The 22,589-nt window shown below is 45.4% G+C and overlaps 2 protein-coding genes across 5 annotated transcripts in view; both read right to left on the bottom strand.

Moving 5' to 3' along the window:
* LOC116850828 (protein cycle) overlaps nucleotides 1-22,589 on the bottom strand; it is a 41,215-nt gene that overhangs the window by 1,453 nt on the left and 17,173 nt on the right. For 2 of the 4 annotated variants that reach the window (XM_032829538.1, XM_032829539.1), the window contains exons 4-12: nucleotides 16,110-16,581; nucleotides 12,234-12,698; nucleotides 10,177-10,248; nucleotides 7,834-8,071; nucleotides 4,335-4,427; nucleotides 3,645-3,762; nucleotides 2,106-2,288; nucleotides 860-1,106; nucleotides 647-785 (exon numbers count right to left, since the gene is read on the bottom strand). In XM_032829538.1, the coding sequence (XP_032685429.1) occupies nucleotides 647-785; nucleotides 860-1,106; nucleotides 2,106-2,288; nucleotides 3,645-3,762; nucleotides 4,335-4,427; nucleotides 7,834-8,071; nucleotides 10,177-10,248; nucleotides 12,234-12,698; nucleotides 16,110-16,581 (2,027 nt within the window). Of the gene's footprint in view, nucleotides 1-646; nucleotides 786-859; nucleotides 1,107-1,357; nucleotides 1,550-2,105; nucleotides 2,289-3,644; nucleotides 3,763-4,334; nucleotides 4,443-7,833; nucleotides 8,072-10,176; nucleotides 10,249-12,233; nucleotides 12,699-16,109; nucleotides 16,582-22,589 lie in introns of those variants that run through there. The other 2 variants (XM_032829537.1, XM_032829540.1) reach the window with 2 other exon arrangements.
* Nucleotides 12,562-22,589, bottom strand: part of LOC116850830 (nitric oxide synthase-interacting protein homolog) — a 29,085-nt gene continuing 19,057 nt past the window's right edge. The window contains exon 8 of the transcript XR_004379450.1: nucleotides 12,562-12,698. The gene's annotated coding sequence lies outside the window, so the exon portion shown is untranslated. The remainder of the gene's footprint in view (nucleotides 12,699-22,589) is intronic.

Genomic DNA, 22,589 nt, shown 5'->3' with positions numbered 1-22,589 from the left:
AATTTTACTATTATTCGTGTGATAAGATAAAAAGTGCATTTTATGTTGACTTCTCATTGTTTTTATCTCTCATTGATGATTGTGTCCTTCGATTTTATTTTAAGAATTTTATTAGTCTAGGTCTAAGCTAGTAATTTACATAAAAAAAAATAATAAAAAATTGTGTTTTGTTGACCTAATAATGAATAAACGTTTTACATACCTATATCCAATTTATTCATTTATTTCAAAAATTAATATGTAAAAATATATCTATATTATATATGTATAATAACTGAGAGAGAGAGAAAGAAAAAGAGGGAGAAAGGACATGTATAAATTAATATTACAAGGTATTTTGTAACCAATAAAAACATCCGGTTTTTAAGACCGATATCCCGAATTTGACTAGGAGTCGATCACCCTACTAGTCATGCGAAACACGCACCACAGAATTGTTTAGTTGTGCTTGCTTGCAATTAGCCGCGTATTACGTAGATACATCGTATTAAAAATGAAAATGCGTCGTCACGATCGGGGGAGAAACACGCATACTCAATGTCGGTATCCACGCTAAACATGTTATTAACAATGTTAATAACGATCGATTATCGTTGCAAAGGAGCGCATTGAGCAGGCGAGACTAACGGATTGATATATTAATTACCTGCGTGGTAACGCGCTCGGTGGTCTGCAAGGCGGCTTTGTGAGACTCCGCTAGATGAGGAATGTCGTCGTGGTGATAGTATTCGTACATACTGGTGCCCAGTAATTCCTGAGGTAGAAAACCCAATACTGGAGTAGCTCTGAATCAAGGAAAGATCACCTTCTTATCATCGGATCGACGAGCTTATCAACGACTCCACTCGGACGTACCGACCTTTGGTCCACGAAGAGAAATTTGCCATCCATCGCGTGTCGCGACACGAATTGTATAGGTCTCAAATGGGGCTTCCTCGACGGCAACGCGGCTGTCGATATCGCCGTTTGGATCCGGCCGACCGCGACCAGGCACGACAGATTGCAGGCCTCACCGTCGGCCTCGCCCTCTTGCTCCTCGAGGCCGATCTTCGCGGGTGCCCAGGACTTCAAGTAACCCGTGCATTGAATCACGCAGTACTTCCAATCTGGAAAATAGAATGTTGTGCTGATGCCTTTTGCTGATCGAGGCTGCGTCTGCGATTTACGGACACATCGCAATCGCGCGTTAATTACAATCGCAAATGAACGTATCGATCATGTAGGAGATGAGGGATCGTGGGAAATGCGTTATGAGAAGGCGATCGAGAATCCGCGATCGTCGGCGGGACATTTGATGAGTACATATCGGCGATCCTTTCACCGGTCACTGGCGATATTACACGTCTCCACTTTTCACCTTTGACGAGCCACGCGGCAAAATGCTCATGCCGTGTCTCCGATCGTGCGTGCGCCTTTCTTAGTGTCCGAAAGAAGACACACTCGTTTGTACCCCGTTTCAAACAGTTTCTCGCAGTCCTTTCCCGAACTGCTTTCGCTTTGCCTCTTGAAAGAAGATTGAATCCGTCATCGGAGAGTGGAGTCAACTTTTCTACGAGTCAGAGAAATTTCTTTCCAAAAAGATACAAGATTACCGTCTAAGTGTATACAACAATCGATAATATAATCAAATAACATTTCATTCGCGATATAACTTCCGCGAGAGAGATCTAGACTCGTATTATATAGTTATTGTCCGAAATTTGTCTCATATGAGATACTTAAATTTTTCTTCAGAGTTGAATCCAAGTTTCTTACAATCGAATTATGATATGTATGAAATGTATATCCGCAATCGCGATTCAATAGAAAAACTCTTATCTAACTCGGAATTGAAATCTGAGTATCTCATTTGATACGAATTTCAAGTAATAACTATCAATACGAGCTCTAATCTGAAGAGCTGTTACGAATTTTTCTCTCGCCAACGAAGAATCTTACGATTCCTCAGACGTTTGATCTTTCAAATTTCTTCGATCTTGTTTTTGCATTTGTGCTCTCCGCGCTGACAGATTCGAATCTTCCAATATAAAATTCATTCTGAATGTGCGCGCGAAACGCATGAAGCCCCGTCGATTTCGATCGCATTCTGTAATTAACATACTCACCTACGTTTTGCTGCTTCTTTCGCCTATGGCAGCCAGTAGTAGTGTCAGCTTCCTCTTTCACTTGCATCTCACCGCAACGGACTCCCTCGACCTTACGCTTCATCCGACAGAAGAAGGACCTCCGTGCACCGGGGCAAAGTCGTGATACGCCTTGGGGCACGTCAGTTTTCACCGGTAACATCGCTGAAACAATCATGATGACAGTAACAGTCTGCTTGTCACAGTTGCTCCATCCATCAACCGTCTCTTCTACGCGTTTTTTTCCTTACTTTCGTTACATTTCAATCATCACGTCGTTGTTCGTCTCTTTTTAATTTCTTCTTAACGATGCTAAGATCTCTAAAACTTATATTAATAGTCGTTACTTGGAACTCAGATTTAGACTTACAAGGAAACCCACACAAGTGTCTACCTCCGATTTTCATAAACTTATATGTTGTACTATGTTTAATATGTTATAATATGTTTAGATCAAATTGACAAATACGTTTTTTATTATATGTGCCCTTTCGCAAGTTTAGGTGGTGAAATATTTCTTTGAAGAAAAATCGGTTTTTTTCATTCGAAGGGAATATAATGAAAACTATAAGAGATAGAAAAAATATTTTGAATAAAAGTTGAATGGTTTGAAGAGTACTTTATTTGGAAAATAAACAAATTATTTGGAAAAAAAATGTTTTTGTTAATATTTCCTCCACCACTTCTTCTTATTATAATTATTAAAATACTTTCTGTAAAATATACTTTAAACCATTCAACTTTTATTCAAAATATTTTTTTTCTATCTTTTATAGTTTTCATTATATTCCCTTCAAATGAAAACAACTGGTTTTCTTCAAGGGGGGTATTTCACCCTCTAAACTTGCGAAAGGGTGCATATAATAAAAAAACGTATCTGTTATTTTGATCTGAAGTACAACATATTACAAATTCATGAAAATCGGAGGCGGACACTTGTTGGTGTGGGTTTCCTTGTTAGATTTGAGTTTGAATTCTATTCTAACAATGTGTTTGATGTATCTGAGCAGTGTTTAAGCTTAAATCTAAGTTTCAGCTACTATCGAAAAATCGGCCCTGAAGATTTCTCGAATGCCTCTAGGGTCGAAAATGCAAAAACATACGGAACGCGCGTCACGAGGTAACAGCAATCGTAGGTGGAATCCTGACATTAGATTCGATCGGCGACTCGTCTCCTCACCTCATTCAGTGCTCAGAACTTTCGCAATGGGCTTATCTAGGCACGCTAATTCAAAGATGTTTATCGACAGAGCTTACGAGCAAATGCTGCCGGACGACTGACATTTATCAGGTGAAGGTGGAAGAGATGCGCGCGAATAATTCGCGCTCGTATGATCGACGCGCCGAGCTAGGTGAGGTAACGTCGAAAGGCGCTATAATTAATAGCTTCGACGCTAGAAAGTCACCGCGGTCTCCGCGGAGAAATTATCGCTCGCGCGCAAACCCGTTCGATTTGCCACGCGGTGATTTCGAGCCGCGACGTCGCGACGGAGCAGCCGAGAGCTATCTGACGATACTCACTCTTCGCGTCGATCAGTCGCTCCCGTGGACTGAGGTCGGAGGACGAGAGCTGCTCCTTCACTTTGGCGACGTCCTTGGGATGCAAGATGTCAAACCAACTTTGACCTAGTAGATCACCCTGCGATGATATAAACATTTTGTTGACAGACAAAGTACGATTGCAGAAAAAAGAGCTTCCAAGTAATCACGCGAATCGTAATGAACATCTAAATGAATATTAACACATGCTATTACGTAAAAGATAATTTACTTATTTATTTGTTGCAATTGTTATTCGCGTGCTTGTAGCTTTTAATTTGCAGGACATGTCGACATATCATCTGAAGACGTTTCAATTACTTTCGATGTAACTTGAGAGAATCGAATTAATCCACGACGAACATTCAGAAGTGACGATCAGCTGATGAGATGGTAAATTAGAATATTACGACACGACGAGTGGCGACTGCCACTGCGCGGACATGTACTCGAGGAGAGACGTAATTTATAATTGATGAAATACACGCAGTAGACGTTATTCAGACAGAGGCTAATGATGTCACGAGCGGCGCAATTAATTTGCGATCGGACGAACACGCGCGCGCGCTTTAATGCGCAACTTGATATTTTTTCGCACGTCACATGAGGCTTATAAGTTTCGCGACGGGGCCGTAAGAAATTTGAGACCTAAATAGCGGCGTAACCCAGTACCTGAGAATAATTGAGACTCTGCGAGACGGACTCGGACACATAGAGAATTCTTCCACGATCGCAGCCCACCACGAAGACGAAGCCCTCTGCAGCCTGAAATAAAACAAGCTGCTTTCTGTTATGCTGTTGAGATTGAACATTGATTGCAATCGCGAAGATATTATTTCCAAATTCTCTGGAAAGTGCGGATTTTCTATGACAGAGAACGCGTTATTCATTACGAGCTGTTCACAAGCTGTGTTATTTTAACACTTAGAAGTGGTGAATCAGAATAGACAAAATAACACAACTGCAGTATGTTAAATTAACACATAGATATGTTAAAAATACAACATACAAATTTCTACACAGATCGATTTCAATACAATGTTTATTACCGTGCAGAGATTTAGAAAAGAATTTCGAAATAACTGTTCAGCATTTAGAAGCAACTTTTAATCGCGTATATCGGTATGCCGTGGTATTCGTGACGTTAATAATCTCAGCATCTCATATCCCGCCGCACCGGCCAGGCTATCAACCAGACAGCACAAATATCTAAAGTACGTCTCAGAGACACGCTAAAGACGTCTGAAACAAGTAGGATACCTCACAGACGTCTCTAAGGTGTCATTCAGACATTTATGCTGTACGGATAGCAGTGATCCTCGCGCGAATACAATTAACGTCTCTCTCGTTACATACTTGAAGACAAAGAGATGCGCTACTAATCACGCAGATAATCTTTCGCAATGTGCAGCATTGTGCATCGATGTGATTTAATGGTACGACTTGACGAGTCAAACGAGAGAGTCCGACGTTGCTACGCCGTTGCTACGTTGCAGCGAGAGCTGCCAACAAGGCAGGCCGATTCTTTCGTTTCGCGCGTTTATCCGGCGAAAAATATCACCCACGCGCGACATTTCATTCCCCGGACGTTCGCGCTTCCACGGGCAACATAATCGCCTCGATATCGTGAGCGCCTATCATTTATCGCGCACCAGCCAGCCGCTTAATAGCATTTCGCATTGCGTAACCCGTGGTGTGTTCATGGGGTTCGATACATCGCCTCGATCGCATGTAACATTCATTAATGTCAATGCACTCGCGCGCGGCTTAAAAACCATCCGTGTTGTCATGAACGTGTGCTCGCGCGCTCGAGTTTCGCGCTTATACACCATCCCACGTTGCTGTTTCTTATTCTGCACAGAGAAAGAATTGGTATCATTTAAAACTGATACACTCGAGTCAACAATTATTGTTTTGCAGCATAAGCAATGATACATAATTTTGTTAGAATTTTAAAATCTTGAATTTATAATTTTCCTTGAGTGTATCATAATAGTTTTATAAAAAATTTAATTTGGTTCTTTTGTTTTGTGCTTTTTATAAGTGAACATTATTTTTTACTAATAAGACAATAATAGATAAATAAGACTTTTCTTTGTTAACTCATGTAAAATGTATTCTTGCAACTTATCTAACGCTACGTAATCTCACCTGAACATTAACATGTCAAAGGTGGAGAAATATTCCAAACAAGAATGTTCTTCTTTTTCTCTGTGCGCACTGAGAGAAAAAAAGAGGTTGTTCTCTAACTACAATTATAGTTATTTTTGGTTCCAATCGTACTTTTTGGTGGTTCTAACACAAGACTGGTAACAATATGTAAGATTATTATCACTAACATCATAATAGAATCTAATTAAAAAATTGTTTTTTTGACCACAATTTATAGTTATTTTTCTGTATGATTATATGTGATTTCTATGTGATTATATAATTACAAGTATCATTTTTTCCTCAGCGCACCTACACGTTTCGCCTTCTTTTTCTGCAAGAGCGCGCAAGAGAAAGAAGTCTAAGATATCATTCGCGGAAACGTTGAGCGCCTTTCTTTCCCTCGGAGCGGAGATACCTCGGTATCGACGAACGCAATAAACGCGTGCGTCACGGCGGTTCCTGGGCTTTAAGCACGTCGTAACGATCGTAACAATTGCCGATTTTTGCCCCATATAAAAGTCACGGCGGCGAAACTCGGCGTTATCCACGGCCGGCCGGATCTCGGCGGTAATAAAACGCACCGATTCACAATGGAGCTTTAATGCCGCGATTATGCGCGCGCGCTCAGAATCACGCCGCGGTGCCGCGATCTGACTTGGTATGCCGGGCGTGGTCATTCACTCGGGTACTTTCCTATGGGGGATACGAGCGCGATCGCGAGAGCGGGAAAGACCTGATAAAAGATAAACGCGCGCGGTGTACACGCGACAATGAGAAATGCTCGACACTGGCTGAACTCGGCTCGGCTCGGCTCGGCGCGCGTTCAAACAGTGCGCCACGCCAGGGTGGTGCGGGCGTTATCGATACGCTTGCGATTGCGCAAGAGCGCAGAATCCTAAGGCGCGAATGAATAAGTAAGCGCGAGACGCGGGAGGAGAACATCCCGTTGACGTGCGTTCCAGCGGGAACTTCTCGCGCGCGCTAATTGGCTTGGAATTGAAGACGTAGGTGATTCGATAGCGCCGCGGCTAACACATGGTACTATCAGCGCGATACCATAAATCTACATGCTTCGAACCTTTCCTTTCGCCGGCACGAGACCAAGTCTCGGTAAAAATAGCGCGTAGCGCGCGGGAGAAAGGGAGTTACCCGGCAGTAACTCGCTCCGCTCGATCTCGGCGCAAAAGAATTACAAAAGATACCAATGGCCTGTTACGGCGTTCCGGCGGAAAAATTTGCGTGTCCCTAATGAATTTCCAGTTGACGTCGTGAACAGTCGATCAAGTAACTCGTCGAAAAAATTCGCGGGAGAGAGAGAGAGAGAGAGAGAGAGAGAGAGAGAGAGAGAGAGTGAGAGAGGGAGGGAGGGGAGGAAAGAGGAAGAGAGAGAGAGACAGGGAGGGAGGGAGGGAAAGAGGAAGAGATCTGGAAATATTCAACGTCAATTACGTGGAATCTCTTCTCATGTAAGTTTAAAGGAAACGCCTTTTTCTTGTTCAACGTCACATCTTGTTCAATTTTATTAGATTATGTATTTATCTCTTGCATGAGAAAATATTGTTGGAAAAATTACATTGAAATTATAATTCTTTTCATAATATTCTTTACAGAGCTGGACTATGCTAAAATTGTAGTCTAAATTACTATGGAAATGTAGTCTAAATTACTATGGAAATAGTAAATTTGGTCAAATTTAGTGAAAGAATTTAGTAAATTTAGTAAATAAAGTAGTAAATGACCTGAGATACAAAAAACATTTGCAAGCAATTGTGATAGTTTTGTAATAAAATATCAAACATATTTCTAATATTTTTAAATAAACTTACAGTAATTTTGGTCATGATTCTCTATGGCCCAAGATTACAAAAATGTCTCTTGTAATTTCTACTACAACATTTTCTTCGCATGTGTATGTGAGTGTGCTCTACTCTGTCGCGAAAAATCAATTAATAATTTTTTCATGCCAAAAGTCATTTCCGTTTTTACGGAAATTTATTTATTCGAATTGTGAACTCACTTGAAGTATGAGTGTTTTGAGTTCCTGGTCACTGAGAAACGCGGGCTTGTAGTGGCCTTCCGTGTACGAGGTGACGGCACCGAGGATGGTCTTGAGATGCTGCACCGCCATTCGCAGTACAGTCAGCTTGTCCAGCTTTCGCGACATCGCGTGACACATTGGCACCATCGCCGACAGCTCGGTGATGTACGTGTTCATCTTGTCTCTCCTGCGCTTCTCGATTTCGCTGTGGTTCTGCCTGAATATGCGACGGAAAATCGCAGATTATAATTCCATTCGACACAGGCAATGCGCGCATAGAGTCTACGACCTCTCGAGGAGGCCCTGAAATAAGCGCGCAATCTATTATCTATGTAAAACTTAATGAGACAGGACCTGGTCTCCTAGGAAATTGCAAGACTCGTAATACGAGATCGTGACTGGAAATTACGTTCTCGATAGCAAGTCAAGTCGGTATGTGCGGACTCGCTAACGGCACGTTAATATTAAGATCGAAATCTCAGAGGTATTTTTCGTGTTTTCTTTGTTAATTAACACGATATGAAATCTTCGATTAGTATCCTTTATCCTGAAACACCTCCGTCGTATAACGTAACTCTCACGATTGTGTGAGGTGGAATTCAAAAGTAAAAACGTTTCATAAGCGTTCCGGCGCCACAAAATACGGATAATTATGCAGACACTCGACACTTCTGTTTACAGTTTAGTGAATTTTCTGCTCTTCCGTCTCCTTCTCGTCTACATGCGATCTCGAGCGCGGACGATTAAATGTCGCATGGATTCTAGTTGCGCCTAATCGTCCTTTCGTGCAAACAGATCGGAATTCGCGGCATTTCCGCACGATCGAACGACGCAGTCACCGTACTCCGCCGACTGCGGCGAATTTTTCTCAGCGCGGAACGTCTGATTCATGATCGCGCATGCGTTTTCAACCGAAATCGTTGACTTTCCTTCACTCGCAGGGGATACGGCGAGGTCGAGCGCCTCGGCGACGCCGACGGAGATCGGCAACGAGGCCGTGTGTCAATTGTGCGGGGCGATTCAACCCGTAAACGACGCTTTTCAGAGCGCGCGCGCGCCCGCGCCACCGCTGATTTGTCAGGCAAGAATTCGCATTCATATCGCGCGGAGATCAATTGGTCAGCGGAAATCGCCGCGGCGAGAAACTGGTTTCGGTTAACTGTGTGTCGGGCCATGCTCGCGTAATTTCATCCAGATCCGCGCGAACGTATCGTAATACGTATCGTAATATCCGCTGGACTTTTCACGCCGCGTCAGCGGATCCGTACTACGTAAACAGCGGCCTGAAGAACTAGGGTTTTAAATCGCTACCGATAGTCAAACATATGTCACATTCGTAGAAAGATTCATATATTACGTCAATGATATATTTCAACACTCAATCGCGTAAAAAATAAAATATCACATGTTACGAAAATATCTCGGGAAAAGATCCGAAAGCACTGCCGAGAGGTGAGGCTCTATGCTGCATCTATGCTGAAGAGAATTAGTAAGATATCTGGAAGAAAAGATATCTAAGAAACCAAAATTATTTATTCCGTATTAATAATATGTTTACTCATGCTAATATAAAATATTTGTCATGTGAAAGAACATGTATTCTTGAAACCTTAGCTTCTTATGAAAGTAATCGTTCGATCTATTTGATCTATCATCTATTTGAATGAAAGTATTTATTATAGTAAATGCGTTGTTTACCCACGGAATAAGTGTTCTTTATCTTTTAGATATTTTTTCTGTTAATGCATAGGATTGTTCAAATCGCTGCCAACAGCCTGTTACGACAGATTCATATATCATATCGATTGAATATTATTTCAATATTCAATTGTGAATAGTGAAAAATAAACTGTCACGAAAATGTCCGAAACATCTCTGAAAGACATCCAAAGACGCTGGCAGTCTTGAGACGTTTTCTTTCGGATAAACCCGACGTCTGACTGTAGATTCGTGATTCATTCGGTCATTTGGTTTCTCAATCCATCGTGCGCCGATCGTTACCGCGAAAATAGAGAAGCGCGAGGCGAACGAATCGAAAAGGTGTCGCAATCGAGCACGCGCGCTCAGAGCGGCTCGCATCGCGACGCGACAAGTACATTGGATTAGTGACGTCGCCGATGAAGCCAAAGCAAAGAATCGAGGTAGGTCAAGGTGGCATTCACCTTGGCAATATCTGACATAACACCACGTAACCGCTGACCGAGGTGGCGTTAAAAGCTCGAATCGATTGAATCGCGGCGCAATGACTCAATCGGAAATCGCAATATCCCGATGGTTTTTCCCGGCCTTTCGCCGGCGCGTCGCAATACATTGTGCACTTACTTTTTGCTGTCGTCATTTGTGCGAACAGATTTGGCATCGTCCCCTAAGTCGTCCAACAGATCGCTTCCAACGCTGAAACAGACGCGGGTAGCTTCTTCAACGAGGTGTCACTGGCGGGAAGATTAATTGTCCGGTGTTGAGAGTGACGTGTCAGATACAGACAAATTAATATCGCGAGTCAATCAAAGAAGCGGCGTCAGTAATATTTATTTGCTACCATTTATCGGTTTCTCAGAAGTTAAATGTTACGTTTGCACGTCAGTTTCTGTCTCCGTCCGCCTTAACGAGATACGCATACAGGTGTCTTGCCAATTTGCCGACGAACGCGCACGGCAATCCGAGCAATCCAAGCGCGTAATTGACGAAGTCCCTCCGCGGCCAGTAAATTCGGTCGAAACATCACAGAGAAACAATTTCTTCGGCGTTGGCGACCTTCACGGAGGGTGTTACCCCTTTGACGGCGAATTTCGTCAAGTTTCGTCCGCGGTAGAGCTTCCCCGCTTCTTTTGTGTCATGAGCTCGGAGAGTCACGCTCGGGTTTCTCATTCTCGCGGGGAAACGCGAGCCGGCGAATGCGATCTCCGCGTCACAGAAGGTTCCGTGGAGAACGAGAAACGCGTGTAAATATTTATGGGAGAGAAAAAAAAGAGGAGACGTATATCGACGCACGTTCGACGCGGCAGCGAGTTCTTAGGTCGAGCACGCATTTATCTTTGGTATGACAATTGTAGCACACTTCTGAGTTGCGATGGCGTAAAAATAAATATCCGCGTCGTAAATTATCGTACCTAAGTCTTCATCATGAGCTGGATAAAAAAACATGACACACGGATGATGTAAGCGCCGAGATATCGTCGCTCGACCACGATATTCGACGTCACGTCACAAGTGCAATTTTCGAGTGACGTTGCCCGGTAAGCGTGTACAGACCGATAGCCGCGGTCAAAAGCAATAGAAATAATCACCGATGATGATTTCGACCAGATCTCTACGGGGTAGAACCCTAACGGGGTTCACACCATAACGGAAAGGATATTCTCGAAGTGTTTATTATTGCATTGTCATTTGTCTTATTGCCTTATTGTCACTTAAATAATAACTAATTACACTAATTAGAACATTTTTCTGCCCATCACATCGTAAAAAAAAGTAGTGAATACCGTTACAATGAACACATGTATACAATACCTAGACTGCTAACAATTGTAGGTGTACGGTCGAGAAATTGATATGAGGTATGTGATGGAGGTAAATGCTGATGGGGGTGGCAACCATATTTCAAAAAGGCATGTATGGTTAATCGATTCTAATTGAGCAACTTGGAAATCAAAGCTTATGATATTGTCAATTTTTCGTGTGTACTATATGCTCTTTAAGTATTGGGTCCTTTTTTACATTCTGTATATGCTTATTTTTCGAAATATGGTGATGAACTTATCTGTGAGTAGGCCTGATAGTAGTCCAGGTATTATACAGAGCCTATGATTTCGACCGATCTCGGAGTTCTTCTCTCTGGAGAGTGAGAGAGAGAGAGAGAGAAAGAGAGAGACGAGGAAGAGAGACAAATCTTCCGTTCTCTCAATGATTAAGTTAACCCTTTGATTGCGTACCCGACACTTTGATTAGTAATTACTCGGAACTACTCTAACGTCTAACGCGAAACATCTCGAAACATTGGCATCGATGAGTATCGGGAGAGGGTGACGGGAGAAGGGATAGCAGTTGTTGCCAGGTTGTTTGCATACGGTACATGAAATTCCAGACTTGGCGGATACATTTGGAAGGCTTCGTTTCCTCGAACCTCCTTTGGAACGCGTGTTCCTCGCGCGTCGTTTTAATGCGTAATATTTCGATACGACTTCCAGCTACGTGAGATGCGAGAGCTGTTGACGATTTGTGATGAATGCAACATTCATCGCCCGCCACCGAATTTACATTTAAAGACCCGTTGTAAATCTAACGAACGCCGTTATGAGATGCCATCATCATGCTCGTTAGTTTCTCCGAGGCATCGCGATCCCCGGAGGTATTTCGATAAGTTATTGGCTTGAACTTACTGGCAGGAAAGCTTCCGCTTTCTGGGCACCGGTGCGAACTCGTTCGAGATGTCAGTCACCGGTCCATGGCTAGGCGTAGTGGACGCGCTACGATGGTGCCGATGATGATGATGATGATGGTGATGGTGATGGTGATAGTGATGGCCGGAGGCGGGTGCCTGGTCGGGGACCATCGTCGGGGGTGTCTCCATGTGCTGGGGCGGTTCAGCCCCCGTTGCGACCTGAGGGATGGTGGCGGTGCTGGTGGAGGTGGCGGTGGTGGTGGCGGTAGTGCTGGTGGTGGTGGTGCTGGTGGTTATAGCGGTCGCGCTTGGGCTGTTGGGGGTGGCGGTATTGCTGCTGCTGTTGCTGGCGGGGGTTGGAGTCGGGGCGAGACCTTCGCCACCCCCCGCCGAGGCGGCGGTTAACTCTCCCACCCCGGAACCCGTGCCTATTTCGCCAAAATAAACCGTGGGACAGGAACTTCTGGAAGTAAGTTTCAAGATTAGAAGAACGGAATGAGAGAGAAATGACGTTTCATCGGCGGAAACGAATTGCCGAGAATGATTGACGTTACGCTGCAGAGGGACTTTGCCAAATTGCGACACTGCGAGCCCAAAATGTCGTATTATATGTTTATAATCAGTCTTTCTTTCAACTTTTTTCATGCATATAAGACAATTATACAGAGTGAAGCGATAACTGTTACCACCTTGAATGTTTCGAAATCGTAAAACTTTCGTGCTATTTCCTGACATTGTTTGAAATAGCGGGGATATTCAAGGTGGTAAATAGTTATTGCTTCACACTCTATGTCTGTCATGCCGTGTAATATATCACCAGAAAGTAACCGTGATATGTACAATTAAAAAAAAAATGTCACTGATATATCACTTCATGTGTTATTACTTGCAATGCCGAGAGAGAAAAGAAACGTTCAGGCATAAACGGTCTCAGGCATGCCGTTTAAAGATAAAATCGACGTCTCGTTAGAGACGTAATAATAAGTGCAGACCGACCGTGTTCGTGGAACACGAAGTAAAATTTTCCCGATGCCTCGAGGTGGTCTCGCACGCGTGAGAAAAGTCCCCTCAAACCATATGTCCGATCTCTCGTAATTATTACAGCGGAAGGATTATATAATCGAGAGAGAGAGGTCGATTGATTTGTTGCGCTATTCTATGCGTGCCGGGTGATTATACAAATTCCTTATCATTATCTTCTCTGTGAATACGAGCCCAGTTATCGGCTGGTTCTTTTTCTTTCCCTTTTCTTCGAACGTTTTTAAAATTCTGAGCGCGCGATACGGCAAAAGTTACGACTGTATGGGAGCGTGTAGCGTTTTGCATACAGATAATCACTAATCCGGCGTACGGGGCGTATAATATATAGTTGTGGCAACGTCAAGTCCGGGAGTACTGAACTATCGTCATCGATCTCGCGATCTATGGCTCCTACGAGCGATATCGAACCAATCTCCCGATTTGTCTCACACGCTCGGTCGTACATGAGACCTTTCGTCGTCGCGCCGATTAAATCTCGTGCGCGCAGTCGCCTCGTAAGCGGAATCTGCAAGCGTGCAAGGATACGACGCACACGAGTTATGCGTTACACGCATTACCAAAGCTTTCGCGGATGCAACCGTGACGAAAACCTCGACAGAATTTTCCTCGAGTCCGGAAGAAAGTGGAATATCGTCGTTTATCTTTACGTTGTTCGCAGCCAACCGTTCTTTTCCGAAAGATGAGACAGAAAAGAGAACGAAAAACGGAAGATCAAGGTCTGCCGGCTATCACGCCATCAGCGTGCAGATAATTTCGTATATTATGATGTAATGCAGGCGATTAGCGTAATTCTATTTATTCGTAGATATAGAACGACAATGTATACGACACCATCGCGACACGACGACGTCATGCAGCATGAGACGCGGGAGCTCGAATGCATCGCGTACCTGCTCGAGGTACAACTGCAGCAATTTTGTGAATCTAATAGAGTTCCTGCGTTATGGACTTTCTACAATAAGCCGTCAGTCAGAAGTCAAGACCGAGTTGTAAGCAAGCCACTAGTATATCATGAGGCAATAACAAGTTGGTAATCAGTGACTGCACGGAGATGGCTAAATTCCATTTCTTACAGTTCAAAAATCATGATTACTTTATAACTAAGCAATCAGAGAGCAATGTATGTCCGCAATCTTTATCGAGAGAACTGACCAAGGGCCGTATTCTTGACGTGTACTCAAAAGACAGGTGCGTCCTTTTCATTCTACGTTTCGTTTTTCCTACAAGATTGTTTTAGCTTGAAAATCAGAAAGGCAGCGTTCAAATATGTATCAAGAATATAGTCCCAGAACTGACTGGAAACTATCTTCCTTCTGATTGGCTGAAAGATCGTGTTGCAATGATCTACTACGACTTAGTATGCATACAAGTTTCCTGAGATTAATATTTCTTCCAATTAATCTTTCTTATAATTTTTATATCACCAGTGTCATATGAGCGATGACTAATGTCAGAAAGTCCATTATGTGTAACATTTCTGGAGCCTTATTCTAGATACATAACGAACGTTGAATGTGCCTTTTTAATTCTAATTTCCGTTTTACTCATACGGACGTCATATATAACATTATAACTCAGCTTGAGAATCAGGTAGGCATAATTGCATTCGATATGCGTCCCCTGCGAATATACACGGCCCCTGTTCGTCGACACGGCTAATTTGCGACGTGGGCGATTTAACCCAGTCACTTTAGCAAGTCGTTCCTCCGGGCACGCGTCTCTGAATCCCCCCGTCTACCTGTCCCATGCAATTCGTACTCTCGTGATGATTATATAATAACGACGAACACGCGGCTTATTCATGCGAGACGATATATATAAGAACTCCCCATGGCGCGAGACGAAGCGACGTGACTCGTCGTTGTTGCTCGTTTGACTTTTCCCGAGCTGCAACTTTCGTCGAGAGCGCGCACGAGCGAGCCGGATCACGGTCTGATCGCACTTACAGTCTGATCGCATTCGCCAGGCTTATCAAGGTAAATCGCCAATTATACACGCTGTTTACCTACTCGTGCACACTCGATACGCCGCGCGAACAAATTCACTTCGCAGATGAACGTGGCGCGCGAGAAAGTGCATCCGATCGGGAGATAAACGCATTTCGTTTGCTGGCGCCGCGAGACAATGATAAAGATGCATTGCGCAATAACCACGCGCGCGTGCAAAATGTCGGGCATCGGGCCGCGACGGCGTGTGAGAGCGGCAAAGGGAGAAAAAGGGAGAAAGGATGGAAAGCGAGAAGCCCCCCATAGGTGAGCCCGCCGTTACGTTGCGCCACGGTGATCGGCAACAGCCGGCAGCAACGTGCCGATAGCTGCGCCAAAATCGGCAGTAGCCCGCGGAGACAGCAATTAATCGATACCGATCGTTCGATACGTCAACAACGCTGGAAGGCTTGTTAAATCCGCGTCACCGTTAATCCGCTACCGTGCGCCGCGCACTATTTGGACCCGTCAGAGCGTGAATGTTGAATCGTCGTTGACTGACGCAGGCCTTCTGTCTTATTCAGAACTTAGGGATTTATGGACTTATTTAAAAAATTAATTAATAACCAATTAACTCGACACTGACTCCATACTATATCATTTCGTTTTAAGATCACAAAAGAAACTTAAAAAAAATTTTTAAGAACTTCCAGAAAGCTCTAAAAAGTATAAAGTAATTTTCAGTTGATATTTCTGTGCGCTTACAATATCACCCTAATACTTCAACGATAGATTAGAAGTCGTCGCAAAAATCTGACTGATTCACAGCTTAATTATTATATTGTACGCTAGTTTGCGTAAAGTTCTTCAAAAAAGAACAGGCCCAACAACGGCACAGTCGAACTTACTCTTGCACGGTTGAGAGATTATAGTAATTCCGTTGCTGCTGTTGCTGTTGCTGCTGATAGAGCTGCGAAGCGGACGAGGCGATTTGCGCGCAGGTGTCGTGCACACGATGGTGCTCTTGATGAACACGCGGCTGCAACTCGTCCAGCGAGATGAACTCCTGCGGCTCTTGGGCCGTGTGAAGGAGCTGCGTGTAGCCCTGTGCCATTTCCTGCACGACCATCTCCTGTCCTGTGGACCCGCGGAAACGCAGGAGATCGTCCAGCTCCGGCTCGGGTTCCGGCGGTTGGTGCTGCTGTTGCAGCTCGCGATGGTGATGACGATGGTGATGATGGTCGCGATGATGGGGATGATGGTGATGGTGGTGATGATAGTGGAGGATGCGATCGTTCACGCGGGCGCCATCGCCCGCGACCACCGCGTCATTCTCGACGACGCCACTGCTGCTGCTGTCCGGTAGTAAACCACCCTCGTCTGAGGAACGACAGAGAAGAGCGGTTGTCGGCTATCTGGAGGTGGGATTCCCGGAAGGAGAGGTTCGAGGAACGCTCGCGACATGCGGAAGTGCCTCTTATCTCAGCGATAATGGATCTGAGGATCCATCCCGGAACTTGCGAAGTGAACTGGCAACTTTGTGAAAAACCATCGGCCACGCGACTGGTTTCCCTTCGCCGATCGCTTCCTCACGGCAGTCCGACACGGCGTAGGAAAACGCGACGGCGTTTATTATAATAATGAAACGAGACTGTGCGCAAAATAGAGCGGCGTTTCCGTTTCGTCAGGAGCGTTATTAGATCCTTACGTGACTCGCGCAAGTGCGCAGCGCGATCGGCTTGCGGGGCGCTCGATCGCGCCGAAGAGCGCGAGAAATTTGCGTAATGTTAAACATGGTGAGCCATTATCGGGGCAATCATCTCGGTTAAGGCGTAATTATCCACTTGCGAGTCCGTGTCGATGCAAAGCGCAAAAGCGACTTTCCAAACCAGCAGACTCTCATTTAAACGACCGACGTTTAATTTCTAATGCGCCGATGTTGGTGAATGCCGCGCGTTGACGTGGCTCTTTCTCGCGGCCATCGACTAATTATGAAAAGGAGAATCGACATATAGGAGCCACTCGAATCTCTTTGTCACGACGACGCGTAACGCGTTACGGATCCGACCAAGAATTCGCGAAACAGTACTCTTTTAAAGTGAATCAGTAAATATGCTTCGAATTGAATTAGTAATATATTCATGATAAAATCAGTAAAAGGAGTATTTCATTGACAATCGGTGAATATTCCCTGATTTTCAGTGAAACTGAACAACACTTCCACTTTACCGCTCCATCTTTATTAATTCTGACCGCAGTGAAAGCATGATTTCACTGAAAAATCTGTAGTGCTAAAGAATTTGTTATAAGCCAATTTTCAGGCGTGTACGGTTTCTATGCGATTTAAGTGCAATATTATCCGTGTTTGCAAACCGTATCAACAATAGTCACTCTTGTTAACCGACTCTTTCAGCGAGATTTTACTGATTGCAGCGCTATTCTCATAACTGAATCACTCAGTTACGAGTAAAGCATCCCAGTGAAGAATACACCGATTGTACTTCAGAGATTGCAACGTATCGTATGATCTCACACGCACAGAATGAGACGAACAAACAAATCTGTCGCGCGGACGATAATCCCCGGCCTTGAGCGACAACGCGCCAATGTCACGATCGCGGATGCGGCCGGGCACGTATTGTGGGATACCCGCGGCTCCGGAATGCGCCAACTACCGTCAACAGCACGTAGAGAAGCGTTAACGATGATGCAATAACCGTTTGTCACCGCACGTTGCCTCGTGCACGAGGAGGCAAAGAGCGGGAAGAAAGGCTTCCACGTCTCCTGGAGCGTAGGTCGCGGGGGCGGCGGCAGACAGCAATCCGCAAGAGGATCGCGGCAGGTAAATTGCGCGACGGCAAACGTCAGCAAACGAACGGCAAATGCGAAAGGTTAATTCCCCGCGCGGCATTAATATACTTGTCCGTTCGAAAAATTTCGCGCGCGCCGGTTTGCTCATCGCTCGCCGAACTCGCTCGTGAGCGCGTTACCGACGAGGAAGACGCGCTCACAAAGGGACCTTGCGCAATCGGCTCCAGATCCAGCTGGGCAGAAGACGGGCGGACGACGAAATCGGCAATTAATCAACGGCGGCTCGCGCGAACGTCCGTGGCGAGTCGCACGTGTCTTCGGACGCGCATTAATTGCTACCTCTTCCCGCTCGCCACCGGTTACCGAGGCAATTCCGCATTTTTATGGCATTTCGCGCTCGAGCTCGCGTCGTATCGCTGCTCGCGGCTTATTACGCGGCCCGGACAGCGACAGCTCGCTCGCTCCGAGGAACAAGAAACCGTGCGGCGAATGGACGTTCCTCCTCCGAGGCTTCGGACCCGGTTCAAGACGATTCGAGAGTCTGACAGCCGAGGTTCTTCTCCCTTTCTCTCTCAGTCTCTCTCCCTCTCTCTTTCTCTCTTTTTCTCCAATCGGCGTGCCAGTTCCGGGGTGAGAATGTGGGCCGCGATGGGCGCGAAAAAGAAAGAGAAATTTCTTCTTCTGGGAGTAATATCTCAGACGTGTCTTCGTCGAGACCGGTAACCGGCGCGTGTTGCTAAATACGAACCCGTTCTCATGGCATTCGTAGTGCCGGCACTTTCATTCATAAAATAAAAGCGCACAGGATGCCGAGGGTTGAGAGGACTTTAAGTGCAATCCCGCGCGAAATGCAAGTGACTCAATTGAGCCTCGAGAAGCGCGTAATGCGTTGCATTCGCGCCATTCCCACCGCATTAAGGTAATATAATTGATGACGACTGATCATCAGTAGTAACACGCGTGTCGGTCGCAATCGCTGTAAACCTCGTTGAGAATTTGCGGGACAGACGTCGCCGACTAATTGACGGACTGTCTGTTTCTCTTTTTGATTTTCCTCGGGATTCTTCTGTCTCACAGAAGACCCGCTAGAAGAAAAGGCTCTCTACCCCGTTACGACCTCGACAGGGCATCGATGATTTCTCATTGTGTATTGGCGATCATGCCGCGCCGCTCACATTGGCGAGCATGTCAACGATCAGTGCTCGCGGTTCACCGCACGATGATCGAGGGAATACTGGAGCGTCGCGTGGAATTGCTACGGAGATTCACGTGCATTATCGATGTGTAAGCGGCACCTTGACTTGGCATCTGATAAAACGTCTCGGGAGGCAATCACGTGACGATTAAGATAATAGCGACAATGACATTCTCCAGGCGGCGCCGTAACAACGCGTGACCTTCGATAGCGCCGCGTTTTATAACGTGCAACAACAACGAGTCTTTATCAATCCGGAAGTTGCGATGACACCGTCGCAGCGACGACGGCCCGACGAGGCAATTGTTACCTGTTGCAACTCGCGACGATCGAAAGGGAGAAGATGATAACGCCAAGGCGCTTTGCCTCAATAAGACGGCGTTGTCGGCAAACCGTCGAATTATCCTTCGTACTCATACAATGCACAGTGCTCTCCCTCTTTCTCTCTCTTTTCTCTCGTTTACGCCGATTATCGAGCGGCGATCGCGAAACGAAGGAGACAAAGGGGAGGAATTCTAGGGGAAGACGCTCTTTGTGATTCCAGATGGGGGAGCCGACGCAGTGAAGCTACCGCGACGCGGATTTCGCGGCGCCGTGGCGGCGACGAGGGAAGCCGCGCGGTGGTGGCACCTGAGACGACGAAAAAATTTCAGCAATGTGATACGCGTCCGATGGTGCGTCGATGAAAATCGTATCATACGATACGTGGCCTGATGACGGCGTACAATGTCACTGACACAAGCTTCTCATGGGAGAAAGCACGGGATTCGATGAAGAAGCATGTTTCTTTTGCACCCGCCACTTTGCCCGATTCCCGCCAAGATCTACCATCAAATTCGCGTTATTAATATAATAGGTTGCAAAATTCGGCTTAGACACGATGAAATTGGGAAACCCATCAAACTGATGGGCTCTTATTCAGTAATTATATTATTAAATAATATTAGTATTAACGATTATTAGTGTTATTATTTATTTATTATTATTCAGTATTCTTAATTATTATATTATTATTGCGCGCCAGTCCGTCGATAATGACTCTCAGTTTTTTGGTTTGGTGAGCTTCCAACTTCATTGTGTCTGAACCGTTTTGCAATTAACTGTGCACTTGGTATAATGAATTCCCGAATTTTACTAAATCCAAAGTTATTAGACATTTTCGACCAGATGCATTCATTTTTACACACATACATTCATCATGACTGTTATTTATCCAAGGAATTGGGAACAATGTTTGAAAGCAGATATAACAATTTGACAGTTTGAGCTTTAATTCACGTAAAATAACGTTTCGTCCGCTTATACGCAAATAATCAATAGTAAAGTGATACAATATAGTGAGAATATGTTTAAAAAACAACGAAAATAAAATTATATATTTTTCTTTTTGGTGAATGAGAGGATGAAAACATTAACTTACTAAGTCTCAAATCAACAATCATGATGAATACGTCGGTAGAAACAAATAAGTCTGGACGAAAATGTCGCATAATTCTCGATCTAGTGAACGCGTGAACATTTATGACGCCGAGTGCATGTCGAGAAAGAAAAACTAGAAACTTTGCCTCCGTGAAATAACAGTTAGTTTCACAGAAACAAACTTCATATCCCACAAAGAAATCTTCGTGTATCTCTCTTCTAATGTCGACGTCGCGAGACTGTCGTGTATCAATGCGCGATAACGATTTAATCCGACGGGAGTATAGCGCGGCAAAGTAACACGGATTATTGGCATCGATTACTACTATCGAGGCGGTCCGGTAACAATAGTCTAAGTAGACGACGAGTGACACATATAGTGCTTAAGGAAATCGACAGGTGTTGAATAAATCTCGCGTGCATTAATCACCAGCGCTTACGCGACACGCGCAACGTCGAGCAAACAGTTAACGGAAATTGCGTGGCACGCCGCAAATTCGCTACCCACTCGACGACACTCCAGGAGAAGAGAATCACCGAAGCACACGCGATGCGACCTTGCTCCGCGAGACGCGACAGTGAAAACCTCGACCATAGGATTACCAGCACTCCGCACATCGCGAGGGTTACGCAAGGATCATCGTCCTTACCGAGAAGCGTGTACATCCACGTCGTCGCCGACGACGAGGAGGCGACGGCATCCTCGAGGAGGCCAGAAGGCCCGTCGCCTTCCCTCTTGGCAGGCGATGCCCTCGTACTTCAAGGGTGCCTCCCCCTCAACGGCGACGACGACGATGTCAACGACGACAACAATGATGACGACGACTACGAAGTCGTGCCGATCGCTAAGGACAACACGACACGACTCGCTTTGTTCACGTGAACTTCCTGGTCGCCACGTGTGCCGGCGCGAACGTTTAGCCGCTGGTGGCAGAAAAGAGACGACCAGCGGCGATTGACGTCGATCTTGCCAACGACGTTTCCCCACACGACGATTTTCTCGACGACACGTCGGTGCTCGCGACGACGGCGGTATTATTAATTGGTGATGGTGTCACCAACTTCTCTTCCTCTCTCGTAATCGCGACAGACACCACTCGTCGACAGACGCGTCGTTCGTTTGACACTGAGAGCGCGGGCGGGTGGTGGAGACGCCTCCGCCGATGATGCTGATATCGACGACGACGACGACGACGACGACGACGACGACGGTGGTGGAGAGGTGCTCGTCAGAGCGGTACCTGAACATAACCGGCGGATGTGTACCACGTGGTCGCGTGATACCGACGCAGGTGGGAGTGACTAAAACCGCCCTGCGCCGAGGAGTCGCCCCCGCGACGAGGAGTCGCGGCAGGTACCTGTCGCCACCCCCACGCACCTCGCAGCCGCGCCGGCGGGGAGGATGTTGCGGGAATTCTTTCGGTCTCTTCATCGCATCTTCTTCGCCCGGTGAATCGATCAGTCGTGGAGGTGAAGGGGTATCATCCGCCGGAATGAGAAGGGTGATGAGAATGCGCGACGTAGAGAATATGTGATGGAGATCGATCGAGGTTTGGTGCTTATGGGATTCAGGCGCCACGATTTTGTGTTTGAGTGCAAGAGCCTTATAGGCACTTTGTGGTCCGCTTTCGCACTCTCTGTGGGGATGAACGGCCGCATGACCGAGGAACCTCTTTTACGGCTGCGCTTATTTCGAAGGAATTATACGTGAAAATTTTCTTTTCTTTTCATTTATTTATAAAAATCCCCGACTATCACAGGTAGATTTCAAGAACGCACAAACTTAAGTGGTATCTAAAGAGGTGACTACTCTCTTTGCATATATATTTGCACATCTAGTTTTATATATACTGCGAGAAATTTCGTTTGAAATTTGGATTCACATTTTGCATGTCCCAATTCGCTCCAGTCTTTATGTTAATTTAACACGAGGAAATCCAAGATTAGATTCGTCTAATAAATT

This window comes from Odontomachus brunneus, unplaced genomic scaffold, assembly GCF_010583005.1.
Source record: "Odontomachus brunneus isolate Ranch 3 - 2012 unplaced genomic scaffold, Obru_v1 Obru_scaffold_157, whole genome shotgun sequence".
Classification (NCBI taxonomy): domain Eukaryota; kingdom Metazoa; phylum Arthropoda; class Insecta; order Hymenoptera; family Formicidae; genus Odontomachus; species Odontomachus brunneus.
Note: the sequence above shows the minus strand (reverse complement) of the source record. Positions and strands in the feature narration are given on the sequence as shown.